The following is a 27130-nucleotide window of genomic DNA, read 5'->3' on the forward strand; positions in this document are numbered from 1 at the left end:
CTCGGTCTATACCACACACTGGAATCTGGGGGTGGGCAGGGGAAGGATCCTTTCAAGTTCACAAGAGACTATTTTCAGAACAGTTTAAATTCAGCACTCAGCGGCCGCTGCCAGGGAGGAGAACTGGTCAGTTCCGGTCATCCTTAGCGCCATCCGTCCATCCCTGTCCCCAGGAGGGCGCTGTGCCCCCGCGGCCACACCTGGCTGCAGCAGCAGCAGGAGCAGGAGGAGCAGGAGCTGCTGCAATCCCAGGCTAGCGCAGCCGATGCTGCCGCTGATACAGTTGGAGACGCCAGGAGCGCTCCCCACCCCCATCGCCCGGCCCTGCCCACAAGCATGGCGGCTCCCTGCGCGGCTTCACCTCGCCCAGGACAGCGCGAGTCGCTTGCCAGTAGTTGGCACTTCCTATGCTCGGCGGTTTCCTGCAGGGCTGGCATTTAAACCCAGCCGCACAGGCTGGGGCATGCCGCCGTGCTCGCTGCTACCGCTGTCGCCGAACTGTCCGCAGGCGCCGAGCTGAGCAGAGCCTGAGCCGGCTGCACCGGGGGCTCCTCCTGTTGAGACCTGGACTGAGCCGTCTCCTGGGCATCGCGGGACACACGCCACTCCCCGGGCGTCTGCGAGGCGCGCGGAGAACCGGGGCGGGGGTGAATTCTAACCTAGCGCTTCATTGCAGCTTCAGCCCGAGCCCACTGAACGGGCGGCGGCGGGGGAGGAGGGTGGAAGGGGAAGGAGCTTATTTGACATTCTAATTGCAGATATGACTTTTATTGCTAAGACTAAATAGCGCTTGGGTCCTTCAGGTCACAGATTCTCCACCTTCCTCCCCACGCAGTTTAGCTGGATGAAGAAGGCACTACGGTTGCACCCAGGAGAAGGGGAGAGCACATTCCAGGTTGGCCCTCCCTGCATGGCAAAGGAGCAGATAGGTCCGTTTACTGCCTGTAGCCAGTGTCCTCTTCTGCCTGTGCATTAGACAGGATGATGGTGAGCCACAACGCACAGTGAGATAAAGGGTGCCTGTGTGCGTGTGTGGGAGCCCTGGGGTGTACCTGCCTCGGGTGGATGTGTGGGTTGTTTTTTTTTTCTTCTCACCATTATAATTGTAAAATAAACTGGACCAACTTTTGCTAGCAGTCTCCGTGTTTAGAAAAAGCAGATCTGAGAGAGTTGGGGGCTGGGCAGGTGCTCTCTCTTCCTGTCTGTTTCTGAGACTAGGAGAGAGAGAGAACAGGCACCTGGGAGAGGCCCTAGAATAGCTTTAGACTGCTGGGACACCCTCAGCCGAGATGTTCAGTTGGCTTGGTCATGACGACCGAAGAAGGAAGGACCCGGAGGTGTTCCAGACTGTGAGTGAGGGGCTCAAGAAACTCTACAAGACCAAGCTGCTCCCTTTGGAAGAGCATTACAGGTTTCACGAGTTCCACTCCCCTGCCCTGGAAGATGCCGACTTTGACAATAAACCCATGGTGCTCCTCGTGGGGCAGTATTCCACCGGGAAGACAACCTTCATCAGGTGAGAGAACTTATGGTCAATTTCCATCACCCTGTCCGAGGTCTGAGTTTGTGAAAACCTTGACCCAGTCTATCTCCGAGCCCCACCTCCACCTTCCTAGGATCGCCACACAGACTCAAAGCCTGGGAACATCATCTGGGAAATATCTGGGAAATATTTTTAGACAGTTTGGGGCTCAGAAGAGATCAGGATCGTAGATTTAGAGTTGGATGGGAGGTTATCTAGGCCAACCCCGGCAATTTATGTTCATAGAGTTAGGTGATTAATAAATGCTTGTTCGATTTTTTTTTTTAAGATGAGCAAACCGAGCCCCAGAGAGGTTGTGATTTGTTCAAGGTCACACAGATAGTGTCAGAGTTGGTATTTGAAAAGTTCCTCCGTCCCAGCCCACTACCTCTTTCCGCTCTTCTGTATTCTGGGTGTCAATTCTGGGTGTCAATTGAATTAACCACTCTTTTGCATAACCTTTTATAAGGGGATTGGGGGTGGGGGGATTAGTTGGCCGTGTTATTCCCCTTACAAATGATGGAACTAAAACCTAGCGAACATGAGAAATAATGAAGGAGGTGACAAAGGAAAGCTGGTTTCCATAGCTGCAAAGTTTCCGGGATATTTCTGAGGCCACTGAGGCACACATGGCTTTGCTCTTCTCCTTCCTTGTCCTGGGTTAACCGGGTAGGACCCTGGTGTCACTACCCTCCCAGGCCGGCCATCTAAAGCTTGGTATCCTGTCATTGCCGCCTCTGAGCTCAGCCTGGGCTCAAGACAGGCCATTGGAGAGCCACACTCCTTCACATAATGTGAATTACAGCTACAAGTTAAGCTTGCTGGGGCCAGGGTGGGTTAGGGACAACAGCTGCAACTGTGGTTTGTGGAAGGGTGAGATAGTTACATTTGGGTCGGGAAAAAGAGCCTCTTTTGGCGTCTCTGGGGAAAGTATGCTTATGCATCATTTTAACCCAGAAAGCTTTGATAGAAATGACTTCCAGGACCGTCTCCCATGTAGCTGTGTGGTTATGTGAGTTGCAGGGAGGCTTTGTTCCCCGTTCCTCTGGGTGGTGGAGATGGTGGGGACTTCCATGTAGGTCCTCTTTTTGGAAGCCTGGGTGACCTCAAAAATATTCTAGGCATCTTCCCAAGTCAAAAATTCCACTCCCTCTGAGAAAAAAATATACTGGGGAAAATTGTGTGTATTTTCATTTTTTGTTTTGTAGCGGCCCTAGTACCAAAAGTGATCAGGAAGAAGTAAGCAAACATGGATAAATCATCACATGATTTGCCACATGGTACAGGGCCTAATGATTGAGCCTTCAAAACCACCTAACTAGTGCGTTAAGAGGATGATGACAAAGTATAGTCATAGAGAAAGAACATGGAGGATAAGGCATTTAATTTTGGTGACCCAGTGGATAGAGCACTGGGCCTGGAGTTAGGAAGACCTGAGTTCAAATCCAGCCTCAGACACTTACTGGCTGTGTGATCCTGGGCAAGTCACTTAACCTCTATTTGCCCCAGTTACCTCATATGTAAAATAGGTGGGGGGTGTGAGGACCCAATGAGATAAGAGTTGTAAAATGCTAAGCACAATACACAATAAGTGCTATATAAATATTGGCTATTATTATTATTATAGAAAGAACTCTAAAGTTTGCAAAGCATGTCACATGCATAATCTCATTTGATCCTCACAATAGTCCTGATACTCCTAACTGCAGATTACTGCAAGTGATATTAGCCCCATTTTACTGATAAAATACAAAGTCTCGGATGGTCTACCGACTTGCCCATGGTTACCCCACCAGGAAGTATCAGAGATTGGATTTAAACCCGGGTCTTGCTGACTCTCGTCCAACCCTGTACCCTACCATTTGCCCCTTTGTGATGATGCAAACAAAGTTTTAAGTATTGGTTATCAATCCTGGTTTCTGTGGTCTCCTTTGCCTCCCACATGTCAGTCTTTGGTCTGACTTGGGGGAAATGGTAGATTTTCCTCTCCCTTTCCTCGAACCTGGTCTTTATTGATTTTTGAGTGCTGAAAGAGACAGTAGTCATCATCCCAATCCCTTTGTTTTGTAGATGAGGAGACAAAAACCCAGAAAGAGAAATGACCACTTAAGGTGACAGTTAGTTCTTGGCCAAGCCAGGATTAGAACTCTGAGCTCCTGATTCTTGGTCGAGTGTTAGTAAGAACATTAGGAGATGCATATCACCTTGAGAGAAGACTGTCCATTCTTTGGAATTACAGGATGCTTGGGCTGGAGGGGACTTTGCTGGCTTGGCTTGCCTTGAGGGTTGATCCCAGAAGGGTATATGCTTTGTGTTTTTAGGAGATTTTGTGAACTAGGCTCTCCTCCATACTCCATTCCAGTCATAAAATGTGGGATAACATAAATGGCCCTGGCCTTGGACCGTGATCTGGCACCTATCAGCTGCAGTAACTTACTTAGAGTCTCTGTTACAGTTTGCTCGTCCATAAAATGGTTACAGTAGCGTTTCTGTCACCTCCTTCACAGGGTCATGGTCAAGAAAACACCCACCTCACTCCTTTCCCCTCCCAAGAATATAAGCTCCTTGAGGGTAGGAACTATGTTACATTTTAAAATCTTTGTATTCTCAGTAGTAGACATTTTGTAGATTTTTCTATTGAATTATTTGTTAATCCTTGCATTTGGATTATTTTTTATTTATTGTGTCATAGCATAAGTGATGATGGTAGAAGGTCTGAGCTTCCTTGCTCTGGCTGCAGGGCTTTAGGTTGGTGCCTTGCCATAGTTCAAGGGATACTACCTGACGTTGGAAATTTCGCGTTACTCTACGGTGGACTGACTAGGTCTTGTATAGTGTTTGCAAGTGTGGGTGCAACTCTTTAAGGAGGACTTCAGTCAACTCAGTTTTGTCAAGGAGGTAGGGAGTATGGGAAGCTACCAGGACAGTTATAGGATTGGAGAGATTTAGTCTGGAAAAGGAAAGACCAAGAGATAGCAACAGATATCTCCAAATATTTTAAGAGCTGTCTTATGGTCTTATTGGCTCAAAAAGGCTGTTAATATTTATTCCGTATCTATAGGAAGTCTGCCATACCACTGTGTACAATTCCCCAGTTAATGTTTTGTTTTCTAGTATAGCTCTATCATTTCTGTTGAAATGGTTATCTGTTTATTTATTACAATACTGAATCACATATAAATTTTCAGCAAAAGAATCTTTCTTTTAAAAAAAAAGCTGATTTATGAAAAAAGAAGTTGACTTTTTCTTTGTAACTCCATGGGGGTAGAAGTAACAAGAAGGGAAATTTTGGTTTCATTCATGAAGAAATTTTCTAAACGAGAGCTGGTAAATATGAAATAGTGAGCTTTCCACTCACTGGGGATATCCAGACAGAGACTGGGCAAACCATCTGTTTTAGGCTGACTGTGGAAAAGATCTCAGCTTTGGGTTAGAGTCTTATAGATAATAAGGGGTGTGTGTGTGATGTGTTTGTGTGTGACCCTGAGAAAGGTACTTAACTTCTGCCTCAGTTTCCTCAACTGTAAATGGGGATGATAATAGCATCTATCTCAAAGAATTAGTGTGAGGATCAGTTGAGATAATATTTGTAAAGGGTTTAGCACCTACCCCAAAGGATTGTTGTGAGGAATCAAATGAGATAATATTTGTAAAGGGCTTAACACAGTGTTTGGCACATAGTAGGTATCACATAAATGCTTATTCCCTTCCCTCCCTCAAATGAGATAATATTTGGAAGGTGGTTAGAACAGTGCCTGGCGCATAGTAGTTGCTTAATAAATAATTTTTCTTGATCCCTTGCCCTCCATTAGTCCAATAACCTTTATGGCTGGGTTTCCTAATTTTAGGCCAAGGAACCACTGAGTAGCTACGTTTATGAATTCAGGGTAGGAACATCAGTCTGTATGTGGTACCTGTATGCTCATAACTCCTAACTTTTGGGACAGGTCAAGCTCAGAATTAGAGATAGCGGATCATGTGGAAATAAAAAAAAATGCTTGGGATTCTTTGTGATTGCAGCCTATTGGAATTGTGGTGAGCATCACCTTGGATCTTTCTGATAGATCCAGTGTCCGAAGCACTTTAGTCACTATGTGACCATGGGAGAGTCACTTTAATAATAACTATAGCTTACATGTCTAAGGCACTTTAAAGTTTACATAACACTGTAGATGTTGTATCATTTGACCCTTTCAAGAGCTATGTAAGGCTGGTGCTATTGATATTATTTCCATTTCACAGGTGAAGAAACTGAGGCCACCCTGTTAGAATATGTCTGAAGCTGGATTCCTGTATCCAGGTCCAACACTCTATCCACCATACTGCCTTTCTCTCCGTAAAGCGGAGATAATAGTGCCTGTAGGACCTATCTCATAGGGTTATTGGCTCCAATAAGATAATGTATATAAAGAGCGCTGTAAATCTTAAAGTATTATATAAATGAATTATTGTTATTAATTACTGTCGCCAGCATTGGGGTCTCAGGAGTGTGTCTGGTCTGGAAGAAGTATGGCGAGAAAGGGTGCTTGGTGAAGAGGAGCAGGCCAGCTCTTGTCCTTTGAGGTTTCTGGAATCCAGTGTTAGTCTTCCCCCAACTGTATTTCAGAGCAGTTCGAGTCCATGCCCAAGGGGAAGAGACAGGAAGACAGCTGGGTTCCTGGTCTATAGCTTCTCCATGGCCCTTCCCTTTAAGGTCAGGCTTACACCCCCTCATTTAAAGTTCTAGTTCCTGAGAGATGGTCAGAGGGGCAAAAAGCCGGTGACACTGCTTGAGGGCAGCATCTGAAAGAGGCTAAGGGAACCAGAGAGAAGTGGTCTGAGTTAAGTGCTTTTTGTACTATGAAAAATTTCCACATTAAATACCCCGCCCCGCGCTAGCTGCCTGAGTCATCTCTGTCTATGGCACTGTGTCTGGAGGAGATGGCCATCACAAATTCTTCTTGGTCCAAGGCAAGGGAAGGACAGAACAGAGACCCTCCTCTTCCCCACTTTCAAAGTTAGGCTAAATCCCTTTTTTTTTAACACTAGTGGGGTTAAAAACACTCTAATACAGCAGTTATTAGCCTGGAGTCTGTGATGCTAGTTTTTTTTAAAATTTAATAACTATTGCAATGTAATTAGTTTTCTTTGTAATTGTATGTGTTTTATTTTGTGCACTTAAAAACCTTATTCTGAGAAGTGTTCCATAGGCTTCACCACACTACCAGTGGAAATCCATTACACAAAAGTGGTTCAAGACCCCTGCTCTCATGCAGGTGCTAGCCTTCTGTGGCAGAGAGCCGCAGTGTACATCAGGAGATGCTGCCAGCCCAGCAATATCTATGGCCTAGGGAGGCAATACAAGACTTCACTGGGTCATTGTTCTGAGCCTCTCACCCCTGCCAAAACTCTTGCTTCTCCTGGGGAAGCTAGTGGCCCAGGAACCCAGCTGTCTTCCTGTTCTTTCCCCTATCTCAGCTTCTCCTGTTACACAGGATTTCTCTCAGTCGGGTCCTTACAGCCTGGTACCAGAATGCCCAGCCTACCTGGGAGGAAGCCTGTATCTGGGCAACAAGGACGTGCCTCTTCTTCCCCATTCCCTTGGCCACTGGCTTGCTCTCTAAGTGTCTGCCTGTAATTATATGCGCTTGCCACTAGTTCTATTGCCTGCCTAAGGAAGTACATGCAGATAAGAACATTCTTCTAATAATTAATTAACAAGCTGTGGTCTCTGCCTGAAATAACTTCCCTGGCCCAAGGCCCAGCCACCCAAGTAATAAAATAAACAACAAATTGGCCCAGCCTCTGTTCTCTGCTAGTGCAGCCTGTCGCTAGTATACTAGCTCAGAATCACTCACACACCAGCAGTCTCTTAGCTTTTCTTCTCCAGATACTCAGCCTTGAGCCCTTATCTCCCAGATTGCCCTGCGTTCTTGCTCCTTCAGTTCTGTTTGCCATGGAGGTGGATTTTGCTGAGGGCCATTTCTTGGGATATGAGCATATGCTTGCTGTCCCCGTGTAGACACCCACAGGGAGGCATTGCTGGACTTCAGGGCACTGAGAGGTTGGATGTGGGGGACCAGATTGGCAAGCGCTTGATGCTGCCAGTGCTGCCCCAGGTTGAGATCAGTTCCAAATCCCTTATGTCGTATGTTCCATCTGTAGCGGTATCCTTGCCATTGGGCCATGAGAAGCTGATGGAGTTTATTTTTAAATAATGTACCAGCATAGCTATTAGAGAAAAGGAGCTATGCAGGCTTCTCTCCATCTTCTCTATTAATTCTTCATGACATTCTTTGTATCATTCTCGGTGATGACTCATCATTGGAGGATGATAGCACAGTTTTCTACTACTATGCCCACTTCCTTCCCCCTTTCCCTCCACATTGTTTCACCAGAAAAGCTGTTTCTCTGATGAACTGTAGGAATGGAGAAAGGTGGATGAAATTCGGGTTGGACCCAAGAACATCTGTACAGATGCCTTGGGAGCTGTCTTTCTTCCCTTAGGCTTTTGGATCCCAGGCACTTTCCTCTGACTTGGTGTGACTTCTTTTGTAGGTCCCAGGCCTGCCAGAGCTGCAGAGTGGGGCTTGGATGCTAGTCCATGGACAGCCATCCTGTAATTCCTGCTCCTCTTGGAGGTCCTGAGTAGGATACGAGGAAGCACAAGTCCTTAGAAGAGGGGCGTTAATTAGTGATGGCTGCTTCTTGGTTACCGGTTCAGATTCAGCAGGGGATTTCTGTCCTGAAGGCTCTCAAGAAATGGAAGGATGAAAAGCATTCAATCCATTGATGGTAGAGCAAAGATGAGCTACTTGGTTCTTTGACGTGTAGCTGGACTATTTTGTATTGTTGTGACTCCTCCCGGGAAAAGCCCCCGCTGCAGGTTCATGTCAAGGCGGGAGAATCTATTTCATCCATGATACAGCAGAGAAATAGCATGGTTTAGGTTAGTGGAATAAGCCCTGGACCTAGAATCAGGAAAGACCTGAGTTCTAATCCTGTTTCTACATTTTATTGTCTGTGTGACTGAAGATAATTTCACTGTTCCAACCCTCAATTTCTTTGTGTGTGTGTGTATGCAAACATTTACCTTAAACATGTATATATTTATCTATATACCAGTATCCTCGCCATTGGACAACGAAAAGCTATTTTTAAATAATGTGCTCACGTAGCTATTAGAGAAAAGTAGCTATGTAGGCTTCTCTCCATCTTTATTAATTCTTTATGATATTCTTTGTGTATATAGCTTAAGTATGTATATGTCTGGTTTAAATACGTGTATGTACGTATATATAGCTCAAATATGTGAGTATGTATGTGTGCTTTGCAAAGCTTCTATTATTATGGCTATTAATACTTCTCCCCCTGCCAAGGCCCTGTCCCCCAGGAATAATGAAGGGAGAATTGTGGTTCTGGGAAAATGGTATTGAGTCTTGCGGAGTTAGAAGAGGAGTGGATTGAGTGCTGTCCTGTGTTTGAAAAGCACAGTAGTGATCTGTTTGCCAGACTTGCCCAGCATATCTTGTTTAATTGCATTCTGCCTCTCCAGGGGGAATAGGATATTATTCCCATTTTATAAATGGGAAAAAATAAATTATTTTTCCAGGTCTTGCAAGAAGTGAATGATATAGCCAGACCTCTTAGCAAATGTACTGTATTGATTAGATCAGCTTGCTACCCACTGAATTTTATTGACAGTGATGGGATGCTTGGGCCCCAGCCCTAAAATCTTGTCTCTGGAAGCCTCCCAATTTCTCAGTAGGCCCCTGTCCTGTGAGAAAATTTTCTCTTGTTGCAGAACACATTCTCTTATCAGAACAGACAGAGGGGTGCCTGGCCCAAGGATTTTTATCCCTGGCTGACCCAAGGACTCTTCCCTTCTGCCAGATCCCGAGGTCTATGCCTCTGACAACTCCCTCAGCGTCTGGTACACTCCCTGCACTTTCCCATCCATAGCTCCCAAAGACACCTGGACCCCTAGATTACCTGATTAGCATCCCTGGCATTCCTTTCCCATGCCCCTTTTCCATATAAGCCCCAGCACCATCCTCAGTCTCTCAGGTTCCATAAGGACCCCTGCCCGCTTTTGCTAAAGCTTTACAATAAACTTTTTGCCACTCGATTAAGAGAAGGCTTGAGTGAGAAGGCTGAATTCATTCCAGGCAACTCTGCCTTGGCATTCTCGAGGTCCCAGCACCCCCAAACCCCTTCATATTGAGAAATTGGGAGGCTTCCAGAGACATGATCTTAGGGCTGGGGCCCAAGTATCCCATCAATAGTATGGCATAATGTGGGGAGATTACTGGTTCTGGAATCAGGAGACTTGAGTGCAACTCCAGCCTTTGATGATTACTATCTGTGGGACCTTGGGTAAATTACTTTACCACCCTAGGCCTCATTTTCCTCATACCTAAAGGAGGAGGCTGAGCTTGGTGGTGCATGCTTGTAATCTCCTGCTACTGGGGAGGCCAAAGCTGATGGATCTCTTGAGCATGGGAGTTCTGAGCTGTAGGAGGGCTTAAGTGAATTGGATGTCCATGCTAAATCCAGCATCAGTATGGTGAGCTCCTAGTAATGGAGGATCATTGAGCTACCTAAGGAGGGATGAACCAGTCCAGGTCGGAAATGGGGTTCCAACCTGGGTGAGCTAGGGAGACCTAGTCTCCAGAGCCCCCAAAATAAAATAAAAATGAGGGTTTGCATTAGATGGCCTCAGAGGTCCCTAGATCTATTGACTTCTGACCACTGGTTGCCTGTTCTATTTCTTGGGCCTTGGACTCCAGGGAATCAAGTTGACTCCTGGGTTTGGCCTGTTGGGAGGATGCTTCCCCTTTCCTTGTTCCTGCTCTTCCAGTTCTGGAGATGGACAGAGATGGCCGTCACCTACTTGGATGGACCTACCCAACTACAAATCCACTCTTCTTTATGTGTCTGTGGGAATGTTTTTGTCTCCCAACAGAGGCGATTTTTATCTTTTCCCATAAAGACACAGTGTGTCGAGCTTCTCAGGAGATTTTCCTTTTGTGTGCTTGGCTCTAGACACAGTAGGACCTTTGTTCTAAGCTTGCAAGGTCTACACAGATGCCCTGTGCCTTTCCCCAGCCTGGCCTTGTCTGCTCTGCTCCAGCTTGGTGCCCCCAGGACCTGTTAAGAGGGACTCCACCAGAGTCTTCAATTTCCTCAGGCTCTTGTGCTTCCAGGGACTTATTTTTCATTTGTGCCCAGCAGGGTGGGCTGACACAGAATATCAGGCAACCCTTGAGTCTTGTCCTCCAGTGTTCCTGGGTGTTTGGTCTATCCAGTTAGAAAACTGGGAAAACACGTTATTTGGTCTGTCTGTCAGGAGCTAGAATTTGAGAAGTTAGTGTAAAGACAGAAACTTAATCACTGAGGTTTGTCTTCCCTTAGTTTGGGGCGAAAAGTTCTGGGTTTGACTTCTCCCTCCCCTCCATCTTTAGCTACTGCTGAATGGTTCTCAGCCTAATTCACAGGGTCATAGATTTAGAGTGAGAAAGGGACCTTTGAGTTTATCCAGTCCAATCCCTTATCTTATAGATGAGGAAACTGAGGACCAGACAGGTGAAACCACCTATCCAGAATCACGCAGCTAGTCATTGTTTGAACCCAGGTCTGACTGTAAGTCCAGTTTCCTATCTACCGTGCACCAAAGTGCCTTTAATAGGACCTCTCTTCCTGCCCCCTCCCCCCATGTGGCACCAGATATTATGGTCCCCATTTTACAGATTAAAAAAACTGAGTCCTAGGTTATTAATATTCAGCACACAGTAAGGTTCTGAGGCAAGATGAGAACTCAGAACATAAACCTTTCTTACATACCCTTCTCTAGTTCTTGCTCAGTTTTTATTGCAGTATCTTAATTTCTTCGTATTTGTCAATGTGCTTTTCCTTTTGCCCAAAAAGGCCCCTACAACCTAAAGAGGAACAAGACCCCAATTGAAGGCCCCAATTTACTTCTTTTTAGGGGTGGGGGGCAAGGCAATTGAAGTTAAGTGACATGCCCAGGGTCACACAGCTAGTAGTGTCTGAAGCCAGATTTGAACTGAGGTTCTCCTGACTCTAGGACTGGTGTTCTAGCCACCTAGCTGCCCCTTCCCCCAATTTACTTCCAAAATATAAGGCAGCCAGGCATGGTTAATAAAGGATTGGTTTTGCACTGCAGAGGACTTTGGGTCCAAGGCCTGTCTCTGGTCCATACTATCTATGTGACTGTGGACAAGTCACTTCATCTTTCAGTTTTCTAGACAACCAAGACCACAGGTTACAGATGAGTTGGGGCTCTCCAGGCAAAGAGGCAGTTTTCACACCAGGAGTTTCCCCACACTGAAGTTAGAATTGCAGGTGTGCACCGCCCTAATGTGCCTCAATGGGTGTGATTTGTCTCTATGATTCCTGAGCTCGTAGAAACATTCTCTGGGCCTGGACTGACAAGCCAGCATCTCTTCTTTTGGCATTAGACATCCTCATTCTATTGTTAGAGAGAGATGTGAAATGATGGGCCTCAGATGCATGGAGATGGCGCAGTTTACACAGCTCTGTTTTCTCCAAACTATGACTTAGCCCTCTCCAGACCTCCAATCTCTCAGCCAGGATCCTTCAGGGATAATGTTCCTCTTTTGGTACTTCTGCCCGCTTTGTGTACAGAGTTCAGCCTCGTTCTTGTTTTCACCTGGGCTGCCATATGGGCCCTATCCCACTCCCAGCCACCCACCCACAGTGCCTTTCAGTGACTTCTTCACAGGTGGCTACAGTGCCTGACTACAGGAGGGAGAAAGCCTTAGGGGAGAAGGGTGTAGCGCCTAGGGAGTAGGTATGATGCCGGGGTAAATGTGTTACAAACCCAAGGTCAGCCACTCCTCCCTGTCACTCTGCTCCCACACTGTGTGTGTGTGTGTGTGTGTGTGTGTGTGTGTGTGCATGCATTTAAACTTTTCACTTGTTCTTCAACAAATAAGGCAGCAGAATAGATGGCACTCCTTGAGCCCTGCGTACAGTGTGTAGTGACTGAAGGGGAGTACACAGATCACTAAGCTGACAGAGTTCTGCAGGGCATAAAAGGCAGGGTAGTACAGGAGCCGCTCCTGACCCTAACTAGCCATGGAGACTTGAATAAGCCCCTGCTAAAGGAAAACATTGTGGGCTTGTTCTATCTGATCCTTCAGGGTTGTGGTGAGAATCCATTGAGAAAATAGATGTGATAGTTCCCTTTCATATATGTGAGTGGCAGTGGAGAAGATAAACAAGATTTATTCTATATCATTACTTAGGACAGAGCTTAGAATCAGTAGGTCAGAGTCTAAGGAGGTAATTTGGGTTCAATAGAAGGAAAATTTACTACCTTTTCTGATTTTTTTATTTTTTGAAAAGCTTACTGGTCTGTAGGCTCACTAAAAACTGTCTTGTTATATCTCCAAACCATGTATCTTTTCCTCTATAATTTAATAGTTTCTCGGCACGATAGGTTTAATAGATGTACGTTGAATGACTATTGAAAAGAAACCTCCTTGGAAGGTATTTTTATTTTTGTTTTCAGGACCTTAGTGCTTGCCCTAACAGCAATCCCATTACCAAAGGAAATCCTGGCCCCAAGCTTTGTTTGTTTGCTTAGGCTGAGATCCTAGGGGGATGATCAGAGCTGGGCTGTCCAAGGCATTGGAGGTACAGCCCAGGAGAGTTTGGATCTGTTAAGGACCAGTGTAGTCCTTGATTTTTCTTAGGATCAAGACTACCCATGCTTCATACTTCCTCGTGGAGACCTAGTTTCCCCAGGGACTTCCTCTTCTGTGTTTATTATCTTTGGGGAAGGCAGGCCATAGCAACCCAACTGAAAGTGCTGGGTAACCTTTATGCAAATGAATTGCTTTGTCCTTATAATACCTAAGTCATTCTGAGCCAGTAGAAATTCCAGAGTTGGTGCCCAGGTGTGAATCATCATTGTTCCCTAGTCCTGTGTGGTTTATTTTACTGAGGAGAGGGAAACAGAGAAAGCATTATTTCATGTCATTTGCTCTCCTTGAATTCAGAAAGTGGCACCTTTATGGTCTGAAGAGCCCCTGGGATGGGAGTCTGGAAATTTAGGCACCTCAGCTCTGTTCCCAACTTGCCGCTCCTTGATCCATGCAGATCACTTCATATCTTGAGACCCCAGTTCTCTCTTCTGCGGAAGAAGGGAGTCAAGGCTGGATCATCTGTAAAAGCCCATGACACTGCCACCATTTTGTAATTTTAAAGTCAAGTTCCTTCCTTCTGGCTTCTCCTTTGTGTATGTGAGACAGATTCTCCAGCTGCAGGCAAGATTCAGTACACAGCAGGAGAGAGGTTGAATTTCTCAGGCCCGACACATTTCCATTATAAGTTGCTAAAGGGCTAAGTCTTATATGTATCACATATAACAAGTCTCTTTTTTTTTTCTCTAAATTTCCTGAACGCACGAATTGCCTGTCTTTTTATACATCAGAGGCAGTCCAGGAGACCGTTGTAGGTGGGGTCACCAACCAGCCAGAATTTGGCTAGCATTTTATCACAAGAGCTGCTTACTTCTCACTGATGTCAAGATGTGGCTGCTTTTTGTTTGTCTGTTTTGGTCTGGTTTTTTTTTTTAACCCTAATTATAGGGTTGTGTGAGAAATTCTCCTGAAACAAAGGGCCCAGGTGTACTTTGGAGATGCCCCTCCCTTGATGGAACATGACTGAGCAGTCACTAGTCCTGAAGATGTGTATAAATCCCCTGGGTTCAGATTTCTCCTTTTTCTTTTCTTTTTTCTAAAATTGTGAACCTAACAATCATTAGCAAATACAGACATTTCAATATGCAAAGAATAAGAAAGAGGAATGTATAAAAAACTGTGAAATTCTGTTACATAAGGTTTATTTCTTATGAAGTATATAAGTAAATGTATATTGTATATGTATATATTCATATATGTACATACATGCATGGTACATTTTAAAAAGATAGTAGCAAAGTTGCTCTATTGCCTGTACTTCTGTTTCGATGTTTTCTTTTGTGCGGTTTTTTGAAATATAGTTTTATTTATAGGCTGTTTTTTCACCTTCTTGCCAGGCTCTATGACGCCATGGCATCAGTTTCTCAGTGAAGGCTGGCAAATGTCTATTAAGACTACTTTGCTGCCAACTCCCTGGTGCAAGATGGTAGCAAAAAACCTGCTTGTTTTTTCTCTCTTTCTCCTTGCTTGCTTTTAACTTCTTATCTCTCTCATTCTTCTTCTCTCCTACCCATACTCCTTCTGAGGCCTACCCAGCACCATGTATATATTTTGGGGGCAAATACCTCATTTTCTTAAATTACTTAAAATGGAAACATGGAGGGACAGTTAGCACAGCATTAAGGGCCTTTTATGTGAAGGTCATGATCCTCTCAATTTGGGACCCTGAAAATAGTTTTTAAAAAATTATATACATGTATATATACATATATAGTTTTATTTTTCCCCAATTACTTGTAAAAACAATTTTTAACATTCATTTTTTAAAATTTTGAGTTCCAAATTCTCTCCTTCCCTTCTTCTTCTCTCCTCTCCCTGAGATGGTAAACGATTTAATATAGATTATACATATGCAATCATGCAAAACATATTTCCATATTAGACCCTGAAAATAGTTTTTAGGGCAACTTACACCCACATAGATCAGACTTTCAAATAGCATTGACAACTTGGAAAAAGCTTTCATTCCTGTGAGCAGTTGGGGATGAGGGATCTGGGTTAGTAGCACAGTATTGATCAAAAGGAGCTGGAGGGAGAGATGTCATGGAATGGACAATGCTTGTGTGGGGAGGGATAGATGAGGTAGAGTCTGGGGGAGTGGGGGCAGGGCAAGGTGGTGAAACCTACGATTTCATCAATACAGGGAGTTCCTGGCATGGAAACTCTCCACTGATACATGTCTGCGACTCATTCATAATTTATGGTCTAAGAGAGTAGCCTGAGTCCCTCAGAGGTTAAAGGGGCTTCTCTAGGGTCAGGTACAGGTAGTGTGTGTCAGAGTAGGACTTAGACCGAGGTCTGCTGACCCTCTGTCCACCATGACATACTGCTTCCCAGAGGCAGAAAACCAGTCTTTTCAAAGTTAAAAACAGAGGCATTGAATAAAGTGACTTAGTAAGAAAAGAAGCAACCAAACATTTCCCCAATAAGCCTCCCAAAAATATATAGAACACCAGTGAAAAGAATTGACCCATTAGGGAACCCACAGGGACCATGGATGGCCAGGAAATACATATGGAGAGATAACTGCAGAGGAGAACATGATTAGTCTTTTAATAAATGCTCAAACACTGATTTATTCTTTTCTTCACTTACTTCAGATGCTGCGATAAACCATCTCGGGCCTTTATTTCACTAATTCAAATAATATGCAAACTATTCCACCATTTCTTTTCTTTCTCTTCAAGCCCTGGCAAGTATAACTAATGTTATCAGCAGATTTTTCACTTGAAAATAACCTGAGCCAAAGCAGCAAGGTCTATATAGACATCATTTCTGTTTTTAAGGCATAATTATAGTTTATTTGTCCTCCTTGTTGAGAAATGCTAGCTTGCATTTATAGACCACTTTGAGGTTTGCTAAGCATTTTGTAAGCATTATCTCATTAGAGGCTTATAACAACCCTGTGAGGAGGGTGATATTATGACCCTCATTTTACCAATGAGGAAACTGAGGCCTAGAAAAGTTAAGCGACCTGTCCAAGGTCACATAGCTAGTGTCAGAGGAAGGTTTTGAACTGAGCTTTTCTTGGCTCCATGTCCAGCACTCTAACTACTATAGTAACCTGTCTTAGTAATGATTTCATATGCCCAGATATAAACCCCTAGAAAAGTCCAGCGTACGATATAAGACTGGGGACCTTCTTAGCCATGGTATTGTCCCTAGGATAAAGATTCTTAATCTGGGGTCTACGAACTTTAAAAAAAATTATTTCAGTATAATTGGTTTTATAATCTTATATATTTTATCCATTTAAAATTTATTCTGAGAAGAGGTCTATAGGTTTCACCAGAGTGCCAAAGGGGGTCCATGATGTACAAAAAGTTAAGAACCCTTGCTTTAAGATAAAATTCAAACTCTTCACTATGTTATTTAAAGCTCTTCACAGACTGGCTACAGCTTTCTTTTCTGCTTTGATTATAAATTACTCTCCCTCACACATTCTGTACTCCAGTCAAACTGACTTACTTGCTAGTCTGTATAAAAGATATTCTGTATTCCCACCTCCATGCCTATGCACAAGCTGTCCCTTATACCTGGAATGCCATTCCTCCTGACCTTTGCCCGTTAGAATCTCTAGCTTCCTTCAGCTCAAGTGGCATATCCTAAGGAAGTGTTTCTATTCTCTCTAGTTGGTAGTGTTCTCTCCCTCCTCAGATTAGCCTCTCTGTATTTTTCTATTTATATGCTCTATTCCTCCTGTATAATTTAATCTCCCAGGAGGCAGGTACCACTGAGCTTTATCTTTTTAACTCCAGTGCTTGGAACATAGTAGGTGCCTAGTGAATGAATCTTAGATTGTATTAGAGGTGGTAATGGCCTACAACAATTTCTTATGGGATCTTTCTTGGCATTATGGCATTACAGAAAGAACACTAGCCTTGGTAGAGAAGATCTGGGTTCAGATTCCCCATTTTATTTGCTAGCTGTGTGACCTTGGGCAAATCACTTATCTCTGAGCTCCAATTTCTTCGTCTGGAAAATAGCAATTGTGATCTGGAAAATAGTGATTGTTTTGATAATCCAACAAGAGAATTTAAGGTAGAATATTTTTTAAATCAGGCGGTACCAAGCATTTATTAAGTGCCTACTATGTTCCAGATACTGTGCTAAGCCCTAGGGTTTGAAAGAAAGGCAAAAGGCAGTCCCTGCTTAGAAAGAGCTCAGTCTAATGGGGGAGACATCATGCAAATAACCATGAGCAGAAGAGATATGTGCTGGATTAAAGGGAGATAATCAAGAGAGGGAAGGCCCTAGCTTTGATTAGAGATCAGGAAAGATTTCTTATAGGAGATGGTATTTTAGCTGAGACTTGAAGGAAGCCGGGGAAGTTAGGAGGCAGAGAGGAAGACGGACTGAGTTCCAGGCAATGGTGGACAGCAAGTTAAAATATCCAGTGAGGGGATGGAGTTCCTTGTTCAAGAAACAGCAAGGAGGCCAATATCATTGGCTCTCAGAGTATGTAAAGGGGTAGGGTACTAAGGAATAAGAAGACTGGAAAGGGACTCCCTTAAATCTATCATTGGGCCTCTTAGGTATTCATGGACCACACTGTAGTCAAGAATCCTTGGTTTAGAGGCATTGTTCTGTTAAATGACATCTAATACATTCATATATAAGGGTGAATATATTTATTAAAGTAACAAGTAGATTAAAAAAAAAGAAAGGTAGGAAGGGGCTAGGTTATTAAAGACTTTTAAAAGCCAAATAGGAGATTTTATACTTGATCCTGGAGGTAATAGGGAGCCACTGGAGAAGATTGATATAGGGTGGTGACATGATCAAACGTACACTTTAGGAATATCACTTTGCCAGCCAAGTGAAGGATGAACCGAAAGAGGGAGAGTTGAGGCAGGGGGAACCAAGCAGCAAACTGTTGTAATAACCCAAGTGTGAGGTGATCACGGCCTGCATCAGATTGGGGACAGTGTCAGAGGAGACAGAGGAGCATTATACAATAAATGTTGTGAAGGTAAAAACAATAGAACGTAGCAGCTAATTGGATATGGATCGTGAGAGAGCCAGAAGTCGAGGATGATGCCTAGGTTGTGAGCTGGTGTGGCTTGGGAGGATGATGGTACCCTCTGCATAGCACTTTAGAAATGTGTGGCCCATTATAATTGTTCCTTGTACAGAGTACCGCAATCAGGCCTCTCTTTCCTTTCATCAGGTACTTACTGGAACAGGACTTCCCAGGCATGAGAATAGGGCCTGAGCCCACCACCGATTCATTCATCGCGGTGATGCAAGGAGACGTGGAAGGAATTATTCCAGGGAATGCACTGGTGGTCGACCCGAAGAAACCCTTCAGGAAACTCAATGCTTTTGGGAATGCCTTCTTGAACAGGTTGGTGAGCGGGGCCCTTTCTTGTCTCCCTCTCCTTGGGGGCTGCAGCAGCGGAAGAGGTAAAATGAAAACAGTGACAGAGGAGAAAAGATGGAGTCAGCTGTTTCCTTAGACTCCCAGTCTTTATTGTAACCAGAGGACTTCCCCCCTCCCTCCTCTGCCATTGGTATCTTGGGTCATGCTGAGCCGAGCCAAGTCACTCTCCATGTGGACAAACATGAATAGGCTCCTCGGAGTGGCAAACACCGGGCCCATTCACTGCTACCCAGGGTGGGGGCCAGGGCTCTAAGCCAACCCGAATTCTCCTTGCCCTTCTTTCTCCTTTCTCCGGATGAGTGTGACCCGAGCTGCCTCATCTGGTGTATTTGTTTCCTGGTGGTTGATCTTAGCCTGCCTGGAATTTGGCTCAAAGTCATAGGATTATAGATTGATAGATGGAAGGGACCTCAGAGGTCATCTGGTACAACCTGTTCATTTTAAAGATGAGGAAATAGACGTCCTAGAGATGTGAATGAGGTTACTCCCCCACAGTCATGCGGCTAGTGAATAGTAGAAGTGGCATGCCAGTCAAGGGCCCACCCCCCCGACTCGAAATCCAATGTTCTTTCTACTGTACCAGCTGCCACCTGGGAGGGGTGTTAAATCCCAGGAAGCTGCTTAAGGAACATGGAGGTTAAGTGATTTTCCTGCAGTCACCTAGCTTGTAAGTGTCAGAAGCAGAATTTGAATGTAAGACTTCTTGATTCCAAGCCTGTTGCTTGGTCTACTCTGCCTCAGGTGCCTCCATCTATCAGCAAGTCACATTTTCATCATGAAGATACAAATAGGGGAAATGCAGGGTTGGTAGGTTGGTAAAAATCAGTGGTCCCGTAAAACAGGTCACAAAATAATAAACCCAGGTGATTACAGACTGCCAGCTAATAAAAACAGAAAATTAAATTTGAAAGTAGAGGAAATTTTAAAGATTATCTTGTCCATGTGTTCCTCCAGAGAGAGAACTGATGAACTCTGAGTGCAAATTGAAACATATTTTTTCACTGTGTTCATTTTTCTTGCCTTTTTTTTTGCAACACGGCTATCATGGAAATATGTTTTTCATGACTTTACATGTATCATGGGTATCATATTACTTGCCTTCTTAATGGGTAGGGGAGGAGAGAATTTGGAACTGAAAATGAAATTTTTTTTAAAATTTAAAAATATATTATCTGTCCAATCCTATCATTTTATAATACATAAAACCCAGAGAAGTGAAGGTTACATGGCTAGTTAATGACAGAGCTGGTATTAGAATCCGAGTTTTGAGTTCATGCAACTTGAAAATCATTTGAATAAACTAGATGTGCTTAGCCTGGAGAAGAGAGATTCAACAGGGCCATGGCAGCTGTATTCAAATATTTGTGGGCATGTAATTATAACAACCAAACTTGACCCCTGAGACGAGTTGACAAAATGCACCTCCTACCTTCTTTATAGAGGCGGCATGTACTGTCAGACTTGGTTGATGTGTTAATTAGTTAACTGATGTGTTCATTCAGTTATACTGAAAGTTTTTATCCTTTTATATTTTATTCTCTGTTTCAAGAGATGGTTCTCTGGAAAGGGAGTTATAGTGGGGATTCTTTTTATATATGGGTTGTACTTGACCATTGAGGTCACCTCCAACTATCAGATTTTATGATTTTGGTGCCACTGAGCCTGTGGTACCTCAGAAACTTCTGAAAAGCTTGTAGAGGTCCAGTAACGTGTAATATTGTGCTCCTGCCATACATGTTGTGCTATAGGGAATGTGGAAGAAATAGAAAAAACAATGCCCATCCTCAAAGGGCTTATAGTCCAATGAGGCAAATGAGTTTAGCCCAAGAATCAAGGTGAACAGTACAAGATAGAATGTAATAAAGCACAAAATTTCATGGTACAGTTTGTAAGTGTCGCAGATGTTCAGAAAGGAAGGATCGTCACAGGGGGCAGAGAAACTTGGGTGATGAGTTGGATTCGGAGCAGTGGGAGACATTCTTGGTGTGCTCTGTGGTTGGGGGTGGCATACAACCTCAGTGAAGGCACAGCGATAACCTTCTCTCTTCCCCTCTGCTCTCCAGTGTTTCCTCTTTGAGGACCTTTGGGGAAGGTATCTCCCTCCTCACAGTACTTTACTTGGGGAGCAGGGGAGAGGAACCCAAATGTTTGGGTCGAGACATGGTCATTGTGGCCCTTCCAGAGGCACTGGGCTTGGCAAAGAGCCTGTCATGACCTTGAGACAACAAGCGGCATCAGTTTGATGTAACTAGGATAGAGATTGCCTCTGAGAAATAAGGTTGGATACCCAGAACTGAAACAGTTTATTTAAGGGCATTGATAGCCGGGCAGGGGCTTTTGGAAATGGTGTGGTAGAAAAGAATGACCCACTGAAGCTTTTTGAGCCAGTGAGTGATGGGATAAAAGTTTTGTTTTCAGAATATTAGTCCGATGGTGGGATTCCAGGTGGATCACAGCAAGAGAGTGTTCTGGATCTCACAGTGTCTAGAACAAAGAAAGTGCTCAATAAATGCTTATGGATTAAAGCAGAGATGTTCAGGTAACATTTAACAACCAGCTCTACAAAAATGTACCCATGACATGCACTTTTAAGTTTAATCTGTATTATAAACATTTGTTCCATCACTTCCTTAAATCTAGACAATCAGCAAAGCAATAAACCAAGACCTAATTTGTAGCATTTGTTGATTTCTGAGGTATAACTGTTCTCACTGAAAATTAACAATCAGATAGCTGGTTTTGAGCTGGCTGCATCACAGCCCTGACCTAGTGTCAGGAAGGCTACCTGGGAAGCAGTTAATCATGTTGGTGTGAAAGAGAAGGGCCTAAGTGGAACCCCAGAATGTCAGAGCTCTGAGAGGGATCTCAAGAGACCATCTAGTCCAAGCCAGACCTGAACAAGCCTCACCTCTGCAGTATACTTGAAAAGTGCTGGTCTAGCTTTTATTCAGTCTTCCAGTGACAAAGAGCCCACTACTCCTCAAGTCAGTCCATTCAACTTTTGTACATCCTTATCATGCAAGTTGGGGCAGCTCAGTGGTGCAGTGGATAGAGCTCTGTGACCCTGGGCAAGTCAGTTAACCTTGTTCGTCTTAGGTTCCCCATCTGTAAAATGAGCTGGAGAAGGAAATGGCAAACCACTCCAGTATTTTTGCCGAGAAAACCCCAAGTGGGATCACGTAGAGTCAGACACAACTGAAAAACGATTGAACACCAAAAATTCATTCAAATTAAGCTTGATATAAGCTTTTTCTTACATCAAACCTAATTTTCCACACAAACTGGAAGTTTGACATTGGGAAAGGAGAGGGAAGAATTGATATGAAATGTTTTAAACTAAAAATTGACAGGATTTCGTGAATGACGAGGTGAACTACGGTTACAACCTCAACCTCAGTGAAGGTACAGCGATAACCTCAGTATATACTTAAAAAAAAAGTTGTATGTAATAGAGATCCATGGTACAATACTCTTTGTTCTGTTATTTATTTTATAGAAAAGTTTGTGTTTGCTAATATTTAAATTCATAATCAAAAAATAAAATTATTAAAAGAGAGTAATGGCACAGGGCAGTGGTTCTCAAACTTTTTGGTCTCAGAACCCCTTTAGATAATTCTCTTAAAAAATAATGAGGACCTCAAAGAGCTTTGTTTATGTGGGCTATAAATATCAATGTTTACCATTAGTAGAAATTAAAACTGATTTTTTTAAAAATATGTATTTTATTAATTTAAAATAACAGTAATAACATGGTAACATAAATAACATTTTTAAGAATAATTTTTTTCCTAAACCAAAAAAAAATGAGAAGAATGACGCTGTTGTACATATCTTTGTGAATCTCTTTGATGTCTGGCTTAATAGAGAACAGCTAGATTCTCATATCTGCTTCTGCATTTAATCTGTTATGCTGTATTGTTTTGGTTGAAGTAAAATCTGGTCTCACACAGATATGTGGTTGGAAAAGGGAGGATTATTTTAATAGGTAAATGATATCATCGTATTATTAAGGAAATTGTCTTTACCTCAGGCGCCACCAAGGATCCATGGACCATACTTTGGAATTGGTATAGTGGACAGATTGCTAGGGTTGGAGTCAGAGGAATTAGATTGAAATCCTCGTTCTGCCACTAACTGCTTGTTTGAACTTAGGCAAATGAAGCTCCCTGCCCTTCAGTGTTATCTATAAAAGGAGAGGTTTGGTCTAGATGACCTTCAAGGCCCAGGGTTGTGCTGGCATATTTAACATAATGTTTTACAGCTGACTTCCTGGAAAAAATATACACGGCACCCTTTTAAGTTTAATCTGCAATATTAATGTTTTCTTTATCACTTGTTTAAGTTAAGCCCTGACTTGTATGTAGTCTTTGCCAGTTCCCGAGGTGTGAATGCTCACATTGAAAATTGAACAGTTGGGGAGAGCTGGTACAAGCTGGCTCGAGCACACTGCTGAGGTCCCTTCCAGTCCTAGTCTTGTGATGTATGACGGTGCCACTGAGAAGGAGTTATAATGGGAAGCCAGTGATGGGGGGTGAAGGGAGAGAATTAAGGGGGAGATGATAAGTTTGATTGTACATATGCAAACTGTGAAGTGATTGTGAGACATCCAAGTGAAAATATGCAGTAGGAAGCCTCTTGGGAACGAATAGAGATGGAAAACCTTCTGGCATCAGGGGATCCTGTGGTCAAGGGGGCCCCTCAACCTCAGCAATGTAACCAGCCTCAAGGAGAGGGTGATGTACTGAGCATTAGAGTAGTGACCTTTGTTCTTCCTCTACCCCTTTCCCCTGGGGAAGGAGCGTTTCAGTTTCTTCTTCCCCCAAGTCTTTGTTCCCCCTTGAGTGCTGCCTGTATACAAATACCAGGTGAGTGAACCTGGGACCCCCATCGCTAAGGCACTTATTGTCCCAGTTCTCTAGGACTTGACAGGATGGAGCTGGATGTCCCTGCCATGATCCTTCACCCTCGTCAGCATCATCATGGATGAGTGCCGTGTTGTAGGATGAGATGCTAGGATCACTAGCCTGTTTAAACAGGAACTCGTCTCAGTTGTCTATTGGGCAGATGATGCATGGCTAAAACACATGCCAGTTTCCCTTCCCTCTGCCACCGAAAAACACTGACTCTGGGGATGGCAAGTGCCGAGTGACTGAAAACAAGATGTAAAATGAGCCTAAAGGAAACAATCTGGAAGGTAGAGTTACCCGCAAAATAAATCATAAAGCATATCTGAAAGCCAACTAGAAGTGATTTTTGCGTTTTAAAAATGTCTAGTGGTCATTTGGACAAATGGCATTTGTTGCTCAGCTAAGAGGATGAGCCTGGGGGGAAAATGGCCTTATCTACAAAAGATAGTATCAGAAGCCACAAGAATGGAAATACATGAATTGAGAGTTCAATGGTTTACCCTACTCTAGAATTAAGCCCCCATAGAATTCATGTAGATGTCTCCTTATGGGCGTGTATGTCACAAGATTCCCAGGAACCCAAAGTCAGGGATTGAGATCATCATTTTTGAAGAGAGAGAAATTGAAGTTGAGAGGAGAGCCAGGATTCATCTGATGTCAGTGAGTGACATAAATATAAAGAGATGGAGGACAAATGGTGAAGCATGCCTCCTGTCTCTTAGCAGAGAGGTGGTCAATTATAGATGTAAATGTCAGAAAGGCCAGTGGGTGGGTTCATTGTTTTGCTTAACTGCACTTATTTGTTATAAGAGAAGGTGCTGTAGAGTCTAGGAAGAGTCAGTGGAAATGAGTGGTAAAAAGAAAAGAAAAAAATGTCAAAACACTTTAAAAAAGGGGGGAAAGGAGTATAAAAAAGGAAGACAGTATAATATCACAGAAAAGGAACCAAGATAGGAGTCAGGGATTCAGGTTTCTACTTCTGGATCTACTGTCAGTGACTATTTGACCACAGGCAAGTCATTTGAGAGGTGAAAATTTATTTTTAAATATTTTCTTTATCACTTGTGTAAGTTAAGCCCTGATTTGTAGTCTTTGCCAATTTCTGAGGTGTGAATGCTTACGTTGAAAATTGAACAGTTGGGAGAGCTGGTACAAGCTGGCTCGAGCACACTGCTGAGGCCTAGTCTTGTGATGTATGATGGTGCCACTGAGAAGGAGTCATAATGGGAAGCCATTATGGTTAAAAATTATCATCATACATATTTATAATTAATTATTATAATAATAAACCATTATTATTTAGTGCTTAAAGGTTTGCACACTGCTTTACATGCATTATATTACCTCATTGAATCCTCACAACAACCCTATGCTATATGTGAAATTTTTATTCTTATTTTTCAGAGAAGTAAACTGGGGTTCAGAAAGGTTTAAGTGACGCCCACTGTCACACAGTTAAGTAGGTATCTGAGACAGAATTGGAACTCAGGTCTTACTAATTCCAAGCCCTCTTTTGCTATACCACCCAGAGTTAGGAGGACCTGGGTTCAAACCAAAGGTGTCCTAATAAATGATTAACAACTGCCTCTCCAGAAAAAAAAAAAAGTTATGTATGACATACTTTTAAGTTTAATTTCCATCGCTTTCTAAAGTCTAGACAATCAATAAAAATCAAGCTCAAATTATAAATTTGCCAATTTCTGAGGTGTAAACACTCACACTGAAAATTTAATTATTGCCTCTGCCCATTCAAGCTGGCTCCAGCTGGGTGACCGAGTCTAGTTACTTACCCTCTCAGAGGTCCCTCAGCTGTATAATGAGAATGGTAATTCTGAAGTATCAGGGTTGTTGTGAGACTCCAGTGAGATAATATTTATTAAGCCCTTTGCATACATCAAGGGAATGAAGGCTGGTTGTCATTCCTAATCTTTCAGTGCCTTCTCTATTTCCTCCTCTTGTCTTAAGGTTATTACAGCACAACTGGGAAGATGAAATGATTTACCAAGCTACAAAGCCCTGTACAAATAGAAGGATTATTATTCTAGAGTACCCCATGAATGCTTAATTAATTCAAAGGGTTTTATCACTTTGCAGAAGTGAGTAGCTGCTTGGCCATCAATCCATCATCCCCAGGCTTGAGTTAGAGATATGCCGGAGAACCGATACATTTTCCCTGTTCTCCTCTAGACTGTATCCGACGGTTTTTTTTGTTTTTTTTTTTTTGCCTCTTGTGAATGTTCAGAATGTTTGAGCCAGGCACCTCCCACCTCCCTCTGCCTTGGCCTCCTACGTGCTTTCTGGCTGGGCTCAGGCATCAAGTGGGCAAAAAAGGTCTCACTCAGGCCCTTGGAGCCACTGTTGCAGTCAAGCCAGGCTGTACGGGGTGGAACCTGGCAGGCATGCTGGTTAACAGGACACATTTCCATCAAAGGCATTGTAGGAATAGCCCAGTTTCTCTGATACGCCTACTTGAAAGATACCGGTATGTCAAGATTTTTGCTCTGGGAGAATGTGTGGGTCCGACATTATAAAGACCCACAAATCATGACCAAATTCCAGCTTACAGGAATTTCTCCCCACTCACCCCGCTACCTACTCTTCTTATATTTTAATAAACCACATATTGCTTCAAGAGTAGTTGGGCCTGAAAATTATACATTCATCTTAAATTAAGATGAGGGAAGGAGGAGGAGGAGGGAATAAGTATTAAGTACCTACTATGTGCCAGACAATGTGCTAAGCGTTTTACAAACTTGATCTCATTTGAGCCTCGCAGCAACCCTGGGAGATAGGTACTAATATTATCCGTATTTTACAGTTGAAGATACTGAGGTAGACAGAGGTTAACTGACTTTTCCTGGGTCACATAGCTAATAAATGTCTGAGGTCAAATTTGAACTCGGGTCTTCCTGACTCCAGGCTGTCCTTATACTGCTGTGATCTGTTTTTTGGTTGTCATTCAGTCATTTTTCAGCTGCATCTCACCTTTTAATGGCCCCATTTGGGGTTTTCTTGACAAAGATACTGAAGTGGTTTGTCATTTCCTTCTCTGCCGGATACAGTGGATCCATTTGTCAGGCAGTCAGAAGTTAAATGACTTATCCGGTTACACAGCCAATAAGTGTCTGAGCCTGGATTTGAATCCAGACCTACTGATCTATCCACTGAACCACCAGCTGCCTCTTATTGTGATCTTGCAGATCTTCAAAAAGGGGAGAGTTCACAGAATCATAGGTTTAGGGCTCGAAGAGGTCTTAGAAGCCATCTAATCTAGCCTCCTCATTAAGGAAACCGAGGCCCAGAGAAATTAAGAGACATACTTGCCCAAGTCACAGAGGTAGGAAGAGACAGGCCAGATCTGAACCTGGATTTTCTGTCTCCAGAGCTCAGAATTTCCCCTCCATTGTTCTGGATATTGTATACATATCTCGTTCTATTTCTGAAGAGCTCAGGCTGTCTTTTAGCCCCTGGGCTTGTTCACCCCTCCAGAAGATCTCTGATGTGGCTCGTATTCATCATCACACAGGATATAAAGTCATAAGGGTGCCTGTGAGAATTTCTTTTTGTTCTCTATTAAGAGCAGTGTATC

The 27130-nt window shown here is 43.4% G+C and overlaps 1 protein-coding gene across 1 annotated transcript in view; it reads left to right on the plus strand.

Annotated features, from left to right (window-relative positions):
* Positions 1-232: 232 nt before the first annotated feature.
* The window catches only part of EHD3 (EH domain containing 3), a 54290-nt gene continuing 27392 nt past the window's right edge, over positions 233-27130 (plus strand). The window contains exons 1-2 of the mRNA XM_036749321.1: positions 233-1516; positions 18422-18598. Of these exons, the coding sequence (XP_036605216.1) occupies positions 1290-1516; positions 18422-18598 (404 nt within the window). The 5' untranslated portion in view covers positions 233-1289. The remainder of the gene's footprint in view (positions 1517-18421; positions 18599-27130) is intronic.

This window comes from Trichosurus vulpecula, chromosome 3, assembly GCF_011100635.1.
Source record: "Trichosurus vulpecula isolate mTriVul1 chromosome 3, mTriVul1.pri, whole genome shotgun sequence".
Classification (NCBI taxonomy): Eukaryota; Metazoa; Chordata; class Mammalia; order Diprotodontia; family Phalangeridae; genus Trichosurus; species Trichosurus vulpecula.